The sequence below is a fragment of the Urocampus carinirostris genome, chromosome 10 (assembly GCF_059441175.1).
Source record: "Urocampus carinirostris isolate Australia breed hairy pipefish chromosome 10, RoL_Ucar_1.0, whole genome shotgun sequence".
NCBI lineage: Eukaryota > Metazoa > Chordata > Actinopteri > Syngnathiformes > Syngnathidae > Urocampus > Urocampus carinirostris.
In genome coordinates this window covers 37,405,948-37,424,751 of record NC_142358.1, presented here as the reverse complement: position 1 = coordinate 37,424,751, position 18,804 = coordinate 37,405,948, and the positions used below count along the sequence as shown (strand labels likewise).

The 18,804-nt window shown below is 38.2% G+C and overlaps 2 protein-coding genes across 3 annotated transcripts in view; one reads left to right on the top strand and one right to left on the bottom strand.

The window, feature by feature from the left end:
• cadm1b (cell adhesion molecule 1b) overlaps positions 1 to 18,804 on the top strand; it is a 722,615-nt gene that overhangs the window by 25,455 nt on the left and 678,356 nt on the right. The window lies entirely within an intron of this gene.
• zbtb16b (zinc finger and BTB domain containing 16b) overlaps positions 9,652 to 18,804 on the bottom strand; it is a 79,583-nt gene continuing 70,430 nt past the window's right edge. For both annotated transcript variants that reach the window (XM_088345360.1, XM_088345361.1), the window contains one exon: positions 9,652 to 16,850. In XM_088345360.1, coding sequence (XP_088201486.1) covers positions 16,621 to 16,850 — 230 coding nt within the window. In that variant the 3' untranslated portion in view covers positions 9,652 to 16,620. The remainder of the gene's footprint in view (positions 16,851 to 18,804) is intronic.

Genomic DNA, 18,804 nt, shown 5'->3' with positions numbered 1-18,804 from the left:
GGAAAATGAATTGGCCTTATTTGAGCCAATCCTTAGGTTAGACATCCCCCTTGTGGCCTGTTTGATGCAGTTCACTTCCTTGTGAGTCACCTTGCAATACATGCAGACAACTGATATGATAAATGTTTTGCGTCAATATTCTGTGGTGAACATCCATATAGGATGACTGTCTCACGAGAAAAAAACATCACCTCATAGCAGTTGTATGAGCGCCTAGTGTGGTCCATTTGTATCCCGGGCATATTACAAAAGACCTGACAGCACCATGGTGACAAGTCCAAGCCCGAGCATTGCCCTCGTCAAAACACAGCTAAACAATAAGATGCAAGGCCTGTATTGAACGTGGCAGGTTGCATAAATTGCTGTCATGTAGGAGTTTGTAAGGGCCTAATGATGGCTGAAGCTGGCAGGAGTGGTTCTTCTCCTACACCAGATGGTGGTTATAATGTGCTTGTTTTTTTTTGCCCACCATGCTCCCTCTAATTAAACAGAGGAGATTATGCTCGTGTTGGCTCCTACTCAATCTGCTCTTGCACCCGGCACATGTCCTTGAACTGATGATGACATAGGTGAACCTAATGGAAGAGAAGACACTTCTTGATTGCTGAGATTCTTTCTCGTCTAAGCATTGTTAATCGATATTCTATTAATATAGAGAAGGAAAGAACTATACCGTAGCGACAGTAGAATACCTTTGCTCGTCACCTGCCTGTGGTTAGTGGAGTGTGCACGTATTTCACTTGCCAATGGTGCAAATTTAGTCATCTTTAAACTTATTTTCATCTTGCACCTATTTGAGTTCCTCCTCTTATTTGTTGGTATCAGACTCTGTGGAAGACTGAGAGATACTTTGTGGTTAATGATTACCGCAAAGAGCTACCAGTGTGATATTCATCCATCCATCCATTATCTGCACCTCAGTAGGGTCGCGGGGGTGCTGGAGCCCATCCCAGCTATCTTCGGGCAGTGGGCAGGGGACACCCTAAACTGGTTGCCATCCAGTCGTAGGGCACACAGAGACAGACAACTCACTCGCTTATTCACACCTTGGGACATATTGGACCGGCCAATTAACCTGACATGCATGTTTTTGGATTGTGGGAGGAAACCAGAGTGCCCGGAGGAAACCCACGCAAGCACGGGCAAAACATGCAAACTCCGCACAGGAAGGCTGGTAGCTGGATTTGAACCCATGACCTCAGAACTGTGCCACGCGCGTGCTAACCACTGTGTCGCGTGTGATATTCAACTATGTTATTGTTATGATGTTACTGTGCTAATTGTTATCAATAAATTGTTATTATTATCAGTAATAGTAGAATATGCTTTCAAACTACTATAATCTGTGATAGTGACTCGCATAAATAAATTATTCCCTAATTATAAGTAATAGGCTAATATTAAAAGATAATTTTGAAAAAATTGACCATGTGTTTAAGTATACCGATCATGTCAATGATTTATGCCAGTTGGAAATCTAACTTCATAGAAAATTCCAATCACCCATTATTGGCAAGCTATTTTCAGAACCGGCCCACTGGTGACTGCTTCACCACATTGGTCATTTTATTTTAAATAGATTCATTCAATGGTTTGTTTCTTGTCTTTTGGATTTATACATATTATTTTGTGATTAATTACCATGAATTTATTGTCATATTTTTATTTTATCAGAAATATTTCTTTGTCATTTTGTTTGGTCTGATTTTATGACTTGGGCAGCATTTTGTACACAAATAAGTTGTGTTAATATTATAGATTAAAAGTAATTTGGTTAAAAATTGATTGAAAAATAATACTTGAGGGATTTTAGAAGAAAATATAAAAATATCGGTTATTATTTTTAACAGAATTTAAGGTCTTGGTTGACAACTCACATTCCCTCCCCAGGTAACGACCATTTCTATCTTACCCCCCTTCATGCAATTTTTCACCGAAATACTTTAAAAATCCAAAATGAGGCTCACTAGGGTTCTCAAATTTACGACATATACACACATTGTATTGGATAACAAAGATAGTATATTTCTATGCTTTTCTAAGATGTTTTCCTGGATGTGGAAGTGTCAAAAATGCATTTTCTGCAGAATGTATTCATTTAAATTAAACAAATGTCAATATGAATAGTCACCCCCATACTTTTATTTGTGTTTGGAAGTTGCTACCATCTAGTGGACTGAAAAACACATGTCGTTTCTGACTGACTGGTAAAAATATTTAAAACTTAATATATTCAACAGTTTAAAATCTTGCAAATACACACCTCATTTTCAAAATTGTGTTCATTGGTCCTGGTCAATTTCTCCTGCTAGATGAATCAAAAACCTCTAACTCTTTGACGGTTCTGTTGTGCATTATAAGGGCCGTTATGGTGTAAGACTGTATTTTTTAACGCTTTTTTAACCAAGGGACACTTTTATTTATAAAAAAAAGTCAGTCGAAAATGTTTAAAAATGAAGTATTGTCAAATATTTCACTGTACTATCTCATAAGCAGATAATTAGTATATAAAAAAGAAAATAATACTTAAAATAAAAAAGAAAGATGTGCTTGATTTATGTTTTTATTTTTTTACAGTGCAATCTTAAACTGCTTTGTTAAACAACTTAAGTTATTAAATGTAGTGTGCTACCTCATGAGCAGATAATTAGTATATAAAAGTCAAAGCCTGAAAAAAGGTTTGCCCGGACGCCCTTCACGTCGGGCGTACAACTTACAAAACGTCTCCGCCCGGGTGGCCGACAACTTTTTCAAGAAACGACTAAGAATAAGAAAAATCTTTTTTTTTTTTTTTTTTTAATCAAACTTTTGCTTTATTCCGATTTCGAAATCTTCATTCGGTTTGGAAATTTCGGTTCGTTTGGCAATTTGCGTACTCGGCAGCCAATCGGGAGCCTGCATCGAATAACTTACTGCTTCCGGACTTTCCCGAGCCTTATAAGGTCGTGCATTTGCATATCATTTTCCCAAGTAGACGCACAGAGAACACAAGAAAAATGGTAAAGTGGTTAGGAAATCAAGCCAAAACCTCAGCCCCAGAAGAAAGATTCAGAAGAAGCTAACAAAATTGATGACGCTCCAAAACGTAAACGTACATTAAAAGCATTGTGGAAAGAGGAGTTCACGTGGCTTGTAGCAGACGACGCAACACAAACATTGCATGGATGAAGATGAGTAAATACAGGTACATACTGATGGCAGATGGAAAAAAGCGATGTCATATACATGCAGTGAATGTTATAAGTAGATTTATATTAAACTTAAATTTAAAGTTTTGTTCTGTTATATATTCTGATTATCAATCCTTAGTACTTTGCAACAATGTTTTTTTTTACAATTCTTCATCTTATTGTGTTTCAAGTTGGGGAAAATGGGACAGGCAACTTTATGGCTGGGCAGGCAACTTTTCAGAGTTGTCTGCCCTGGTGTCCGGTAACTTTTGTCATGAATTTCAGACTAAAAGTATATAAATATCTACTGCCATCTACTGATATGGATGACTATTACAGTTCCTCGTCTGAAGAAAGCAAAAGTACTGTATAATGGCCTGATAAAATTGGGCAAATCCCAGCGGCACACTGTTTGAAAAACACTGGTGTATGATATCTTCGAAACGATCCGGTTAGTATTATAAAGCAGTCCAGCGATTAGTAAAGCAAAACACCCTGGATTGCATTTAAATGTTGTGGGAAAATTGATAGTGTGCCCGTTTCTTATCTGATCCTTTTGAGAACACTGAGCGATGGAGAAGGTGACAGAAGGACATCATGGCACCGTCTTAAAAGTATTAAGCAAACAGGCGGGGAAGTGAGGTGAAAAAAAATACGGGAAGAGCTACTAGTGCCCGTAATTAAGAGGTCTGACTGCAGCTTATCCCTCCCTGTGCCCCACGTGGAGCTTTGGTAGTCTCATTGCACTGATTTTTGAACTCCTTCCATATCTGGATTAAGAAAAAGGCCCCTTCTTTGGGGTCAGCACAGAGCCTGGAGTGGCTCCAGATGTTTGCATTGGAGACAAATAAATCTCTGGGGAAGGTCTGTGGCAGGAGCCGATGAAGTGGCATTGTGTGCTGGGTGGATAACAAAATCTGGAAAAATATTATCTTCTCGTCGGATTATCTCCAATGTTAAGCGATTGATTACAGATTGAATGCTTTATCTGGAATGGGAATTGATCCAAATGTATACAGTAGAATCAGTGTTCATTTTACCTCTGAAAAGTGATGGGTCCCGGGGACTCGCATGCTCAAAAATCTATGGGTCCCAACAGAGATCTATGGATCCCCAAAATTTAGTGTGCTCCATGCCCTTACAAACTGTCGTATTTTCCCTTACAAAATACAAAAAAATCTTTTTTTTTTCTCAAACATGTTTATTTATGTAGTTTAACATGTTATATTGTATATGTGTTTCCTTATATCATATATATTGTTAATGAACATTTTGTTGTGAGACACTGAGTTGATCGACATGAATGAGGTTTATTATTAAAAAAAGTTCAAAAATGAAGTCCCTTGAACGTTCACTGTAGAAGGAAAAAATACATGCAAATATAATTAAGTAGAATAATACATTTTCTTATTCAAATTATTAATTCATTTTCTGCATTAAATTATTGTTGGTAATATACTGATTAAAGGGGATCACAACAAACCTGTCTTTTTTCATTTTCTCCTTTTATACTTCCTTTTTTTCTTAACTTCTTTATACAACATAATCATTCGTAATATAATGCATCAAAGCAAGTGAGCCGTTTGAGAGCCGGCTCTCTTTAATTAGTTGAGCCGAAAAAGTCGGTTCTCTGAAAAGAAAGGGACTTTCACTACACAACTCGAACTGGAGAACGATGTGCAGACGAAAACTCGAACCGCGAGACCAAAACAACAATGTCGGATCTGCCTCACGAAAAGTTTGGAGTGCGTTAAAACTTTGTTAAAAAATGATAATGACAATTTCGTGTCAAAAAAGTTGCGTTCCGGGGACGCACGTTGATTTTGACACGATGCGTCTCCAGCGAAATAATGCGTCTATGACGCAGGGACACGTGCAAACGAGAACACTGTAGAATCAAGGTTAAGATTTGGGAGGCTACTATAAATCAATGGATACTTCTTAAGTCACCATGAAATAGGATTTTTGACTTTGACCACGCCTTAGACCAGGAGTGGGCAAACTACGGCCTGCTGGCAACACACGGCCCTTCAGGCTTTTTAATCCTTCCCACTTAACAAAAACAACTTAAAATAATATTAAAATTTCCCAATTACAAGGTGCAAATAAAAATACTAAAAGGTGTCGTCCGTATCTTCAAAATATTTTACTTACTGATGCCATCTTCAAGTTTGTATGAAGTACATTAACAATACAAATGTAGCCAATCCACCGTTTCGCGAAGTTTTTAGTGAAAATATTTCACTTTTATGGAGGCACCACTGTTTGGAATGGCGTGGTTATGTGACTCTCCACCAGCAATTATTATTGTGGGGAGTATGTTGATGACTCCATGATTTCAAACGCATGTTCAGCTAATTCTTTGATTTACAAGTAGTGTTTGCTCATGTATATTTGATCAATATTGAAAAATAAATTGTTTAGAAAATGTTATTGAAATTAGATGTAGTCTTATTGTTGTCTTTCTTGCGGTGATGTGGTGTACTTGTTTAATTTACTTTCTTTTAATGCATGCATAGTGTATCTCGTATCTAAGATTAAAAACGCAGTCCATGTCATCACATGTATCCCACTCTCTCCCACATACACCCACACTGATTATTATACAAAGTTAAAATGACTAGATTACATTGTCCAAGATAAAGTGTTCATGTAACACTAAAGCAATATCAAGATCAAACACCGAGGATGTCAATTCCTTTCTGGGCAGTATGCAGATAACATTAAGCTCAAGTAAACAGAGTTGAAATTTGATTGTTTTGAGTTTTTTTAATTCTCACAAAATCTGTTTTTGTTGCATTACTGTTAAAACTCTGATACCACATTCATTTGTTAAGCCATGGGCGTGTGCAACTGTCTTTTTCGTTTGGCTCTTTATGGGCTTCTGCGCTTGCCGTACCTTCAGCTATATCACCTCGTGCTGAAGGTAAGCTGTGCCCAATATCAGTTTGGGTAAAAGTTCATATTTTGCCAAATATAGGAGCTGCTTTCACGAACTATTTTTGTATATTAATGTATATAAGTTGTGCTAAATGATGCATACAAAAAGCACTAATTAACAGTAAAGTAATGCAGCTTGAAACGATGATTACTGTGATGAAACATGTTTCAATGCAACCACGCCACGATGTGCGGCATGGTGAGTGATGTCCCGTTTTTGTATTTTTGTTAATGTTTTAGATGCAGTCGTGCACAGATGCCCTAACTTATTTGTATTGTTTATTGAATGCAGGCAATAAACCGCGTGACTGTGAACCCTTGTGTCACGGATAATTGTCACACTTGAATAGTTAATCTCCACCAACAACGAACTACGAAACGGAGAAAAAAAAATGAATCAGAATAAAGTTAAATGATCTTCGAAAACACAAACTACTTCTACCGGCCGAGTAAAACTAGGCAAGTGTGGCTGTGAGTCACTTATAGTTTAGCAAAAAGCTAATAACATGGATAGCAGTAACAGTAGAAAAACATGAGTTTAATCAAAACAAAGTGGCATCATCTTTTTTTTTTCTTTTCAAAACACACACACAATACTCTCACCGGTGCGGCGACTCAATGCTTCGAGCAATGACCCAAAATTTTGCATCGTGGTAGTATCTCCAAGTTGCAGACGAATCTGGAATTTTGCGCATTTATTTTTTTCAATATTCAAAACCAAGTTTTTGTCGCGTTGGCTACCCGTAGCAGCAAGACTGCAGACAAACATGGCAGCGATTTCAAGACGTTGATTCCACGAAGTAAAAGAAATACAAATTTCTCGTCTCATGATTTTTTTCATGGAAAATTAACATTGGTATGTGCAGTCCCTTCTCAAGGTTTCTTCATTTTCCTCATGTTGATGTTTTTGAGTTGCCCTCGTGTAGGTTTTAGATCAAGGGATGGTTTCATGACAGTCTGTGGTTTGCAATAATATTTGGTCTTTGCAGCGCTTTGAGCCTCCTTATGATTAAGGGCGTCACAAATGAACATGACTTGGCGTATGACAGTTCATGTATTTTTGCTTAGTATCATTTTTTTAAAGTAAAAGTTTTTTTTCTACCACTACAAGGCACTAAATATTACATACTGTCCCTTTAAATCAATGTAGCCCGTGACTCAAAACATTTGTCCCCTCCCCGTACCCTAACTTTTTTTAAGCTTAGCTACTTTTTTTTTTTACTAATTAGTGCAAACGGAACCCAGTTTTACATGCATTTCTAAAATCAAAACGTATCATATCGTTGCTGTTATTACAGGTTCATTATTGGATGTCTGGTTAAATAGGCTTGGTCAACAAGTAAAAAAAGCATTTTACTAGAAAATTACAATGACCCAACACTGGTGATCTATTTTCAGAACAGGTTTGCAGGCACCTCAGCTGTCCTTAGGGGGACTGAAGTTGGAGGCCCCTACCCTAGACCCGATACCAGTTTCTTCCACCAAATCCCTACCGTAGTAATGTCCTGATCAAGATTGTTTTCATTTTAATCCAAGCAATTTATACACAGATTGAAAGGATGGCGTTGTTTTCGATATAACTGTCTTTGTTATTCTATTATTTTCCCTGAAATCGACTGATCATCAAATGCAATTTAGGCATATAAATTCCAAGTCTGGGTAATTGTTTTTTTTGTTTTTTTAATCGAGACAAATCCATTCGAAGATGTTTAAGAGAGCTCTGCCGTTGCCTCCACAAGAAACGGGTATTGCATCTCTCGGTTTATCGTTTTGTTTTAGTGAAAGTAATCCCGTACAACAGACCTGTTGACGCGATGATTTATGGAAGCCATAAAGCGTGTCGCCGCCGCAAACGACACGCAGAACTGGATTGGTCCTTGCGCGTAAATAAATCAAATAATGCGGCATTGGGAGCTGGTACCAAACATCGAAATGTCGCCTCCCTTGTAGCCTATGATATCATGAAAAAGTACTAACCCTCTCTGTATGTTTGATACAGAAAAAGGTTAACAATGTATCATTTTGATTTTAAGACAATATATTTATTGTTAGATTTTATGATGACTGCATGTTTTTATTATCATCGTGGGAGATGCCAAGTCTTCCGTCCAAATACAGTAGTAGTCCCCTTAGTACACATAGGAGAAGGGCAAGGCGCTATGAGATTTTCTTTGGCACACATCAGGAATCCGAAAGAAAGTGATGTTTTTGGTTAATGAATTCTTGCACATTTTTTAATCCATATTTTAAACACATTTTAAGTTGAGTAAACGAAATTTGCTACTACTTATTTTTATTTGAAATAAATTCAGGCCAGTTTTATCTAATCAGAAACCATGGACCAGAAGTCAGAAACCATTTTGACCCAAAGAGCCAGAAAATCATTTTTATTTTTTTTAAGAGCCATATTTTAAATACAAAATATATTAAAACAGAGCAGCAAGCAGAGTTCTTTTGTAAAAGTGTCTCAAAATTCAGCAAACAAAGTTTACGGATGTATTCCCCTTTAGTTCAATGGGATTTTTCGAGAGAGCAGAGCTGTGTGCATACCTCAGCAAATCAAATTGATCTGGGTGACTTTCTGGCATTTTGGGGTATTTACAGTGTTTTCTGTGGATTTTCGCTATAAAGTATCTCAACATATCACTTACATTGTTTAATGAGCTTCAGAATAAAGGACTCTTTCGCAACGTGCAGCCACAACGCGGTCTGTTGATGTGACACCTTGACTGTAAACTGAGATTGTGACCTATATATACTGAACCAACCTTGAATAATTGTGGTTTTTCCCCGGCTTCGCATGTGCCAAACCAGCTTTCCATGCACCGTAATCAAAACGATAGAATAGAGATATCACATTTCCGATGCAAAGTATGCATAAAAAGAGCCATGTATGACTCGCCAGACATGGGTCCCCGACCCCTACTATAGATTATACTGTTGGTACCAAAATAATACTTTCATTTTATGTTCATGGTTTGGAAACTTTAATACAAAAGACATTTGTTTTTGCCTTTGGAGCCATAAATTTGCTTCATTCACCTCGTTATATTGCCCTTTATTTGTTAGATTTCCTAGTAGGTCAATTAGGCTGTATAGGTGTCATTTCGAAAATGTTCAACATTCAATTGGTCTGTAGCCCAATCTTTTTGGGGCCGTCCGTCCATTTGACTTGGACACCCCTGCTTTCGTAATCAAAACCAGGTCTCTGGGTCGTTACCCCCTTTTAAAAGCAGTTAAAACGTCAGGAACCTTAAGTTTTAGCTGTGTTTCTCAAAAAGTGGGGCTCTACTCATGATTAGGTTATCAAGAATGGTCTGAAAACGGTATACAATGACGAGGGGGCGGCAGTAGCTCAGGAGGTAGAGCGCTCGTCTTGGGATCAAGGGATCCCAGTTTGAATCCCGGCTCGTCCGTGTTACATGTCGAAGTGTCCTTGAGTAAGACACTGAACCCCTAATACCCCCAATAAGCAGGTTAGCGCCTTACATGGCTGCAAGGCCGCTGTTGGGAAATGTGAAGCACATTGTAAAGCGCTTTGGGAAGTCATTGACTTGAAAAGCGCTATATAAATGCAGATCATTTCATTTCATTGACACTCTTAAACACATTTGGTGAGCAGACAGCAGACACAACAAACGGAATGCATAGAATAATAAATTGTTTTAATTCATTTTTTTCTCGCTCTTTTTTTCTTTTTTTTTTTATAACCATGCCATCAAACACCGACGCGTACATATTTGTGCCTGAATCCACACCGAGAGAACACTTCCACACACGAGGGTGTTAAAAAGCCGCAATGAGGGATTTGACTGAACACATGGCAAGAAGAACAACCCTGATTGGACACCAGCTCGAGCTTTGACCTGGCCCTGAGGTAGACAGACATCGACATATCCAAACGATGTGAATCACAGCCTTCTAGGACACACCAAATAAAAGGACATCTGCGTTTTCACAACATACAAAGATTTTAAAAAACAAAAGTGCTCTATTTCTTTTGGTCCACTCACTAAACGGGTTATAGTGCATGTTCATGTCGAGAATACATACAGTGAATGTGTGTCACAGCCTCAAGTTGCCAGGATGTGCTGTACACTAAATATTTCACCACACGTTTGACTTATAACTTCTAATGCAATTCCAGCGTATTTTTACTTCGCCCGTTGCTAGCAACTTGCATCAGAGCGTCAACGTCACAATCACAGTATGTTGCTTCCAGTTGCAATGTTCGGAGACGCGGATCTCGTTTTGAATTTGGGAGCAAGGAAGAAACGCACACACTGACGGCACAGATACATGTAACGTATTTTCCGAACTGCAGGGTGTTCCGAAAGTCTCAAGCACATCTTGACATTGAATATTTCAGAAACATTTAAGGACACGAAAACACATCTGGTATATTTCGAAAGCCTGTAACCAGTGTCTGAAATAACGTCTGCCCGGACACTTGGGGCGAGCATCTTTTACGTCGGGCGTACAACTTACAAAACGTCTCCGCCCGGGTGGCCGAAAACGTATTCAAGGAAAAAATAAATAAATAAATAAATAAACAGATTTTTATATCAAATCAAACGTTTGCTTTATTCCGATTTCGAAATCTTCGTTTGGTTTGGAAATTTCAGTTTGTTTGGCAATTTCTATATTCGGCAGCCAATCAGAAGCCTTCCTGCTTCCGGACTTTCCCGAGCCTTATGAGGTCGTGCATTTGCATACCATTTTCCAAAGTAGAAGCACAGAGAACACAAGAAAAATGGAGAAGTGGTTAGGAATCATGCCAAAACCTCAGCCCCAGAAGAAATATTCAAAAGAAGCTAACATAATTTATGACGCTTTAAAACGTAAACGTACATTTAAAGCATCGTGGAAAGAGGAGTTCACATGGCTTGTCGCAGACGATGCAACGCAAACATTGCATGAATGAAGATGATTAAATACAGGTACATACTGATGGCTGATGGAAAACAGCGATGTCACATCCATGCAATGAATGTTATAAGTAGATTTATAATAAACCTAATTTTAATAAGTTGTTCTATTATATATTCTGATTATCAATCCTTAATGCTTTGCAACAATGTTTTTGGGGTTTTTTTTGCGATTAGTTGTCTTATTGTGTTTCAAGTTGTGGAAAATGGGGCAGGCAACTTTATGGCTGGGCAGACAACTCTGAAAAGTGGCCTGCCTGGTGTCCGGTAACTTTTTGTCATCAGTTTCAGACACTGCTGTAACTCCAATTGTAAATAGAATGTTGAATGTGGGCACCATTGGTCACACGACACACATCGAGCCAATAGTCAAATTATTTCCAAATACGTCACAGCGTTGCATTGTCAATGGCTGCGACATTTTCTGTTATCCGTGCTATGACGAAGAAATCAGTCTTCAGACAATTCTTCTTTGAAAGAACAACAGTCAATAGTGAGATGTACCTCAACATGCTGGAAAACGGTTTCATTGATAAATGAGTGAGTCTGGTGACTTCATTTTCCAACATGAAAAGGTGCCACCACACTGGGGCCTTAAACAGTTTCTGAACACAATACATAATAATCATGATCTCATATCCAGGCCAACCTGATATCCAGATATTAAACCATGCGATTTCTTTTTGTGGGGATTTGTGAAAGCATTGGTCTACCTGCCCCCTATTCCATGAGACGTGGATGAACTGAAGGCACAAAACTAAGAAGCTGTTGGAACCATTGACAATTAAATTCTAGAACGAGTTTTGCAAGGATTTCACCATCGGCTTGATATGTGTCATGTGACCAATGGTGCTCACATTGAACATCTATGAACATTACATGTAAAGTTGAGATTACAAGCTCTCTGAATATACCAGATGTGTTTTTATGTCCTTATAATTTCTGAGATATTCAATGTCAAAATGTCCCCAGACTTTCGGAACACCCTGTATAATGTGCACCCGGAAACTCCAAATTGACCAAAAATTTGAAAGTGCGCGTATGTACGTCAAAATATGGTAGCGAAGATTAGAAATGCATACAGTATTTATACGTGTGAATTACTACACGAAATTCTTCGGTATGCTACCGAAATCGTGCAATGATTGATCAATCGAAAAACATTGCTGACTAAATCGCAAAGCATTGTATGCAACGGTAATCGAGCCAGGTTTGCGGCAGTGAGAGCACCCACACTTAACTGTTGTTAACATGCATGGCATTCAATTGTGTCGCATGATCACACTATTTTTGCTCACGGTGCCAGAAACCATCGTTGGAGAATGCCGAAAACAAAAGTTGTCCTGAAAGATATTAACGCAAAGTCATCAGAAACACTAAAGAGTTGCTTCCCCCGTCATGCTTTTTTTGTGTTGATCTGTTTTCCATTCTCTATCATTCGCAGCATGAGTAGAAATAATGTGATCATGCACTTAATACACGTTTAGAGCATATCGAAGCCACACAAATTGACTAAAATATACACCATAAATACATCATTTTTCCGATTCCTGGAGTGGCTGGCGATAGTAACTCCTATACCTCCGATAGCTTTACCATATCTGCCATTCTTTAAATGTTTAAAGCATTTAGGGGCAATAAACACCATGCATTTAGTAAAAATCGACAAAAACAGATTCTGTTTTTGATTTTGTAGTCACTGAATGCAACATCCATTGCAGCCTGGTCATCCTGGAAGGGGGATTACCTCATGTGCGGTTTCTTCATTTTCCTTATGTTGAGGTTTTTGAGTTTTTCCTTGCCCTCATGTAGGTTTTAGATCAGGGGATGGTGTCATATTAGTGTGTGGTTTGCAATAGTCTGTGCAGCCCTTTGAGACTCTTTGTGATTAAGGGCTATACAAATAAACATGACTTGACTAAATACTTTTGGTATGTCATCTGTATCACCGGTGGTCTAGTGATTAGGTTACGGCTCTCTCAACGTCGGGACCCAGGTTCGATTCCTGTTGCATGCAATGTTTTGCGATTCGGGTCAGCGACACCGATCAATCATTGCACTCACATATACCACGAGTGTATAAAAAGCGCAACGGATATACACGAAAAATACGGTACCTTTTACTGTAGTTTTGATTCAGGAAAATACAATACTCAAAGCATGTCAACGCTCTACATAGAAAAAGAGGCACAAGGGAAAGGGACAGTTTTTTTCCTAGTTTTTTTTCTAGACCTATAAAACGCACACGTTAAAGATGCTCCTCAAATGATACCCGATGTAAACAAGACAGCAAATTACCGTGATACAAAAATACAACGTTTAACTCTTTAAGGCCCGTGTTAGGCCCACACAGGGAACAACATCGCAGGACGGCCTGTACATGACACATACATCACAACTTACATTTACCGCCACGTTCTCGTTACAAACGACAGCAAAAAAACCCACTTTGATTTTCATGTTCTGTTTTTGTCTGTGATTGGACATCTATTTATAGGTGGTGATTAAAAAAAACACACCATAGCCATCTTAAGACTCCATATATATGTTTTCAATCACTATATGACCATTTAAACTGCTTACTTAAACTTCAAGGCGGCAATTATTAGGAAATAAACCCAACCGACAGATCGACACAGTTTTGCTAACAAACCTGGTAAAATAGTCGACCAGTAAAGCTCAGTTTGTCTGAAACCATCCCGTTTGTTGTTCATTTTTAGCGTTATTGAAATTTTTTGCTGACGAACAACATATAAATACCAAAAAACATTGACACTGAATGAAATAGAAGCTGGCTACCTCAGAAAGCATGATGAGTAAACGGTTAAAGGAGATCAGGTACCGAGAGGCTAAAAATCTGCCCTCCGTTCTTGTAAAATATGCACTGGAACGAAATTCCCAATTCTGACGGAATAAAACTAGATAAGATTACATGAAAAAAATTGTGCTACCAACCAATTGTTGTTTTTATTTTTTTAATCAAGAGAGCCGACTAACTTAACAATGCAAAATCTTATCTATTTTATTTAATTCCTTTGTTCAAGAGAGCAGAGCTGTGTGCATACTTCAGCCCACCCAATCACATAGATCTGGATGACTTTCTGGCATTTTGGGATGTTTACAGTGTTTTCTGTGGGTTTTTGTCATACAGTATCTCAACAGATCACTTACATTGTTTAATGAGCTTCCAAATAAAGGATTCTTTAGCAACTACAGCCACAACAGGGTCTGTTGATGTGACACATTGACTGAAAACTGTAGCTGAGACTGTGCCTCGTATATACTGGACCAAACCTTTAATAATTGCAGTTTTTCCCCGGCTTTGTATGAGCCAAACCAGCTTTCCATGCACCGTAATCAAAACAATAAAGATATCACATATTTCCCAGCCAAAGTATGCATGAAAAGAGCCATGTATGACTCGCGAGCCATGGGTCCCCGACCCCTGGTATATATTATACTGTTGGTACCAAAATAATACTTTCATTTTATGTTCATGGTCTGGATACTTTATTGCAAAGGATGTTTTTCTTTTATGTCTTTGAAGCCATCGGAAAACATTGTTGCTGAATAACTTATATATAATCTTATATATTTTATTGAATTCCTGGCATATCAACAGTTAACTGGATGTTTATCTGTTTTTTTAACCGTGTATCTTTCAATGTAAGTACCTTGTTTTGGGGGTTGCTTGAAATAAAAGAAATACAGTTGAGAAGAATTAAGAAAAAAAAAAACGTTTTTAGTATTGACTATGCAACCACAGTATTCCCTCGCCATATCGCAGACTGACTTTTTAGGATCCTTGATGAATCGCAGATTTTTCTTAATAATTGGCACCACGAATATTTACTTTGTAGAATTACTTTGAATAATAGATGCAGTTTCCCCATTTCCCCCTTTGCCATTAGATTAAGTGCCATGAAGGCATTTTTTCTTATTAAAATCATCCAAGTACCATTTTTTTTTTAAGCCCTTGCTGTAATTTGCAGTAATGTGCGCAGTAATTGTGTTATGATCTATTACGTGGTTCCTAAAATGCAGAAATTTGTTTAATACGGGTGGTTATGGGATGGAGCAACCGTGAAAATCGAGGAAATACTGCATAACTGATTATCTTTTTTTCTCCAACTAAAGATATTTTTTTAATAGTCTAGTAAACCTTTTTTACTCTGCACGTCTGTTGACAAGTTGTGCATGGACGTACACTATATATGGATGTATACAATTGTTGCATCCACTATAAATAAAATGTGGCAGTTTTGCTGTTGGGGCATAAAATAAAATGGTTAAATAGCTAACAGGAGTTTTTTTTTCAGGGTGTCAGGGTTTTTCGTTTTATTCTTTGTCTCCACTTATGTTTACAAGTTGTTCATGGACGTGCACTATATATGGATGGATACAATTGTTGCATCCACTATGAATGGGGTGTGGCATTTTTGGCTTTGGGACAGAAAATAAAATGAATGTCGCGGATAAATCAACTAATACACATAGTGTGCGTGTATAATTTGGCTCTGTACTACAAATCCCACAGTAATATGCATGGATTTCATTCTGTTGCGGTATAGTATATGGTACATACTTTGCGCAAATTAATTGAGTACAGGTGGTAATGGAACGGGTTTACTGCAAAAATCGAGGGAATACTGTACAAGCGATGATCTTTTTTTCTACAACTAAACATTTTTTTAATAGTCTAGTAAACCTTTTTTCATTCTTCAAATTTGTTTACATGTTGTGCATGGACGTATACTATATATGGATGAATACAATTGTTGTATCCACTATGAATAAAATGTCTTTTTTTTGCTGTTGGGGCAGAAAATAAAATGGTAAATCACTAATACAGGAGTTTTTTTTTTTTCATGATGTGGAGTTTTCCGTTTTATTATTTGTCTCGACTTATGTTTACAAGTTGTGCATGGATATGCAGTATATATGGATGGATAGAATTGTTGCATCCACTATGAATGGGGTGTGGCATTTTTGCCTTTGGGACGGAAAATAAAATGAATGTTGCGGATAAATCAACTAATACACAGAGTGCGTGTATAATTTGGCTCTGTACTACAAATCCCACAGTAATGTGCATGGATTTCATTGTGTTGCATAATATAATATGGTACCTAATTTGCGCAAATTAATTGAATACAGGTGGTTATGGAACAGGTTTACTGCAAAAAATCGAGGGAATACTGCAGAAGTGATTACCTCTTTAGTTTTTTCGAAATTGTCGTGTAAACATTTTTCCACTTGGTCTGTGTGGATGGAAGTCTTTCAGGTATGCTTAAGGAAAAGGAATACTTTTACTCTTTGGATCTCAGTCAAACCAAAACAAGCCGGTAAAGGCTGAAGTCCTCCATCTTTGAATCTTTTCACAGTTTTAATACATTATTGATAGCTGTGTCCGATCGCCATTTTTCAATCATTAAATGGCACAAAAATTCTAATTCAAAGCAGATTTTCATTCAAGCTTCTCACAGAATGGCAACTCTTCACGAAGCGTTCAGTATTTAACCGGGTACGAATACGATTCACTCACTGAGGTTTAAGCACCCACCCCAGGGTCCAAGACCTGCTCAGACGTAACAGACGTACAGATAAGTCTTTTCTATCCTCCAGTCCGCCGGCACGTCTTCCGGCTTGTGGCTTTTCATGTGCTTCTGCATGGCGGCCAGGCTCGGGCAGAAGTCCTGGCAGATGGTGCACTGGTACGGAGACGCGCCGTTGTGGGTGCGCAGGTGCTTGATCATAGCAGAGTAGTCTCTGGACCGTTGGTGACACAGCTTACACTCAAACGGCTTCTCACCTGGGAAAAATATTCAATAAATATGAGGATATGAAGATCATTTATTTGTGTAACGCACTTTTGTTTTCCCAAAAAGAGAATTTTAAGATAAGTAGGTTATATAGGTGTCACGGTTGCCATGGCGCCCAATTGGTCCCGCCCGCTGAGTGCTCTCACTCACCCTTTGTCAGTCCGTCAACGAACCTCTGCCCCTCAAGAGGTGGGTTTTGACCCGGTCCGGTTTCCTGCCTGCGTTTACTGTCCGGTATTGTTCCCGTCGATTTTTTTCCTGTTTATTATTCTCTCCAGTTTTCGTTCCCGTCTAGTTTATCCTGTTTGATTTCGATATCAATCCTGTCCGTCCCGTCCTGTCCGGTATCAACCCCATCTGTCCGATATCTGCTCGGGCAATTGGTATCGATCTTGTCGGTCTCTGGCTTCCTGTCATTCCAGGCCTACTGCTGCCTAACATGCATGACTCCCCATTTCCCGTAAAATAAAAGGCTTGTGTGAGAAACATCACGCATTTAAGTTCTCCTCCTGTTCCGGTTCTTGACAGTAGGAGGTTTTACAGTGCTATATTACTGTATTTGAGCAACAATTGATCAGTCAAAAATACCGCTGACCACATTGTTCCTAACAGGAATTGAACGCAGGTCGCGGTGGTCAGAGTGCTAAATCCTAACCACTAGATCACCGGTGATGTAGTCAGTGGTCATAAACTACTGGGCTGCACAGAAAGGAAAACAGGTTGCCTAATTGTTTGCTTATACGGTATTTGTGTGTAACACACAAGTTTGGGTGTGCATTATACATGAGGTTTTACGGTATTAGATTTCCGTAATTGAGCAATCATCAGTCGAAAAATATCGCTCATCACATCTGCGCAACATTGTTAGACCGCCGATATCCTAACCAATAGACCAGTCTGAATGTAGATGACATCGAAAAAGGTATAAGGTTTTATCCCGTTTTCACACAATTTTTACTCACAGTACCACATTGCTGATGTAATAATTTGGCTGGGCCGTGAGTATATTGTCAGACATCAAGATGGTCCGTGGTACAGAAAAGGTTGGGGACCATGGATATAGATAACATAGGTAAAGGCATTCTGTTTTATCTCATTTTTACTCTTTCTATTCACAGTACCAGATACAAAGGTTGTAACCGGGAAAAACGGAAAGCTGCCCTGATATGTTATATAAACACGTAAAAAAACGAGTAAGAAACCATTATTTATTATTTATTTATTATTTATTAAATGAATACATTGTAAATTTGATATTGGTATTGTTTTCATAGTTTCCCAATTACAATGTTTAGTTTGAGCAGGAGAGAAAAGTGAAATGAAATTTCATACTGATTTTAATCAAAAAGTAAGGGGTCTGCGTGATACACAAAAACGTGTTAAAAAAACTGTGTGTGTTATACAGGAATGAATACGATTATAGACGAAAAAACTCCCATGTTTAGAACAATTGGTCGCCAATATCGTGTGTATTAGATATTTATGAAAAAAAATTCTGATCCACAACATCTTGAATAAAAATGAAATCCCCTGCCCCCAGTTTAAACTCGTCAGCCACTGGTTACCCTGACCCCACCTCATCCCCCTTTTAACTTCACGGGCATGTTGCCGTGTGGAGCTTCCATGCGATTTGAGAATGTAGCTGCTAAGCTGCGTGATCGGTATCAGCCAATCTCACTCGCAGATAATCGGGACTGGAATCAACGGCTTTAAAATCCTGATCAGAACAAGCCTAGTTTTCAGTTTTATTTGTTCAGTGACCAAGGTCAAAAACAAAACACATCTGAATAGATGGTCAATGTTTTATTTAATAGTGCGAATATTTAATCAAGGTTTGCATTGGTCAACATTACTCATTATTGCAAAGACATTATCTTTAGTGTTACCATTAGTATTTAAACCTACTAAATTATTTACAATTAACTGCTAATGTGATTACAACCA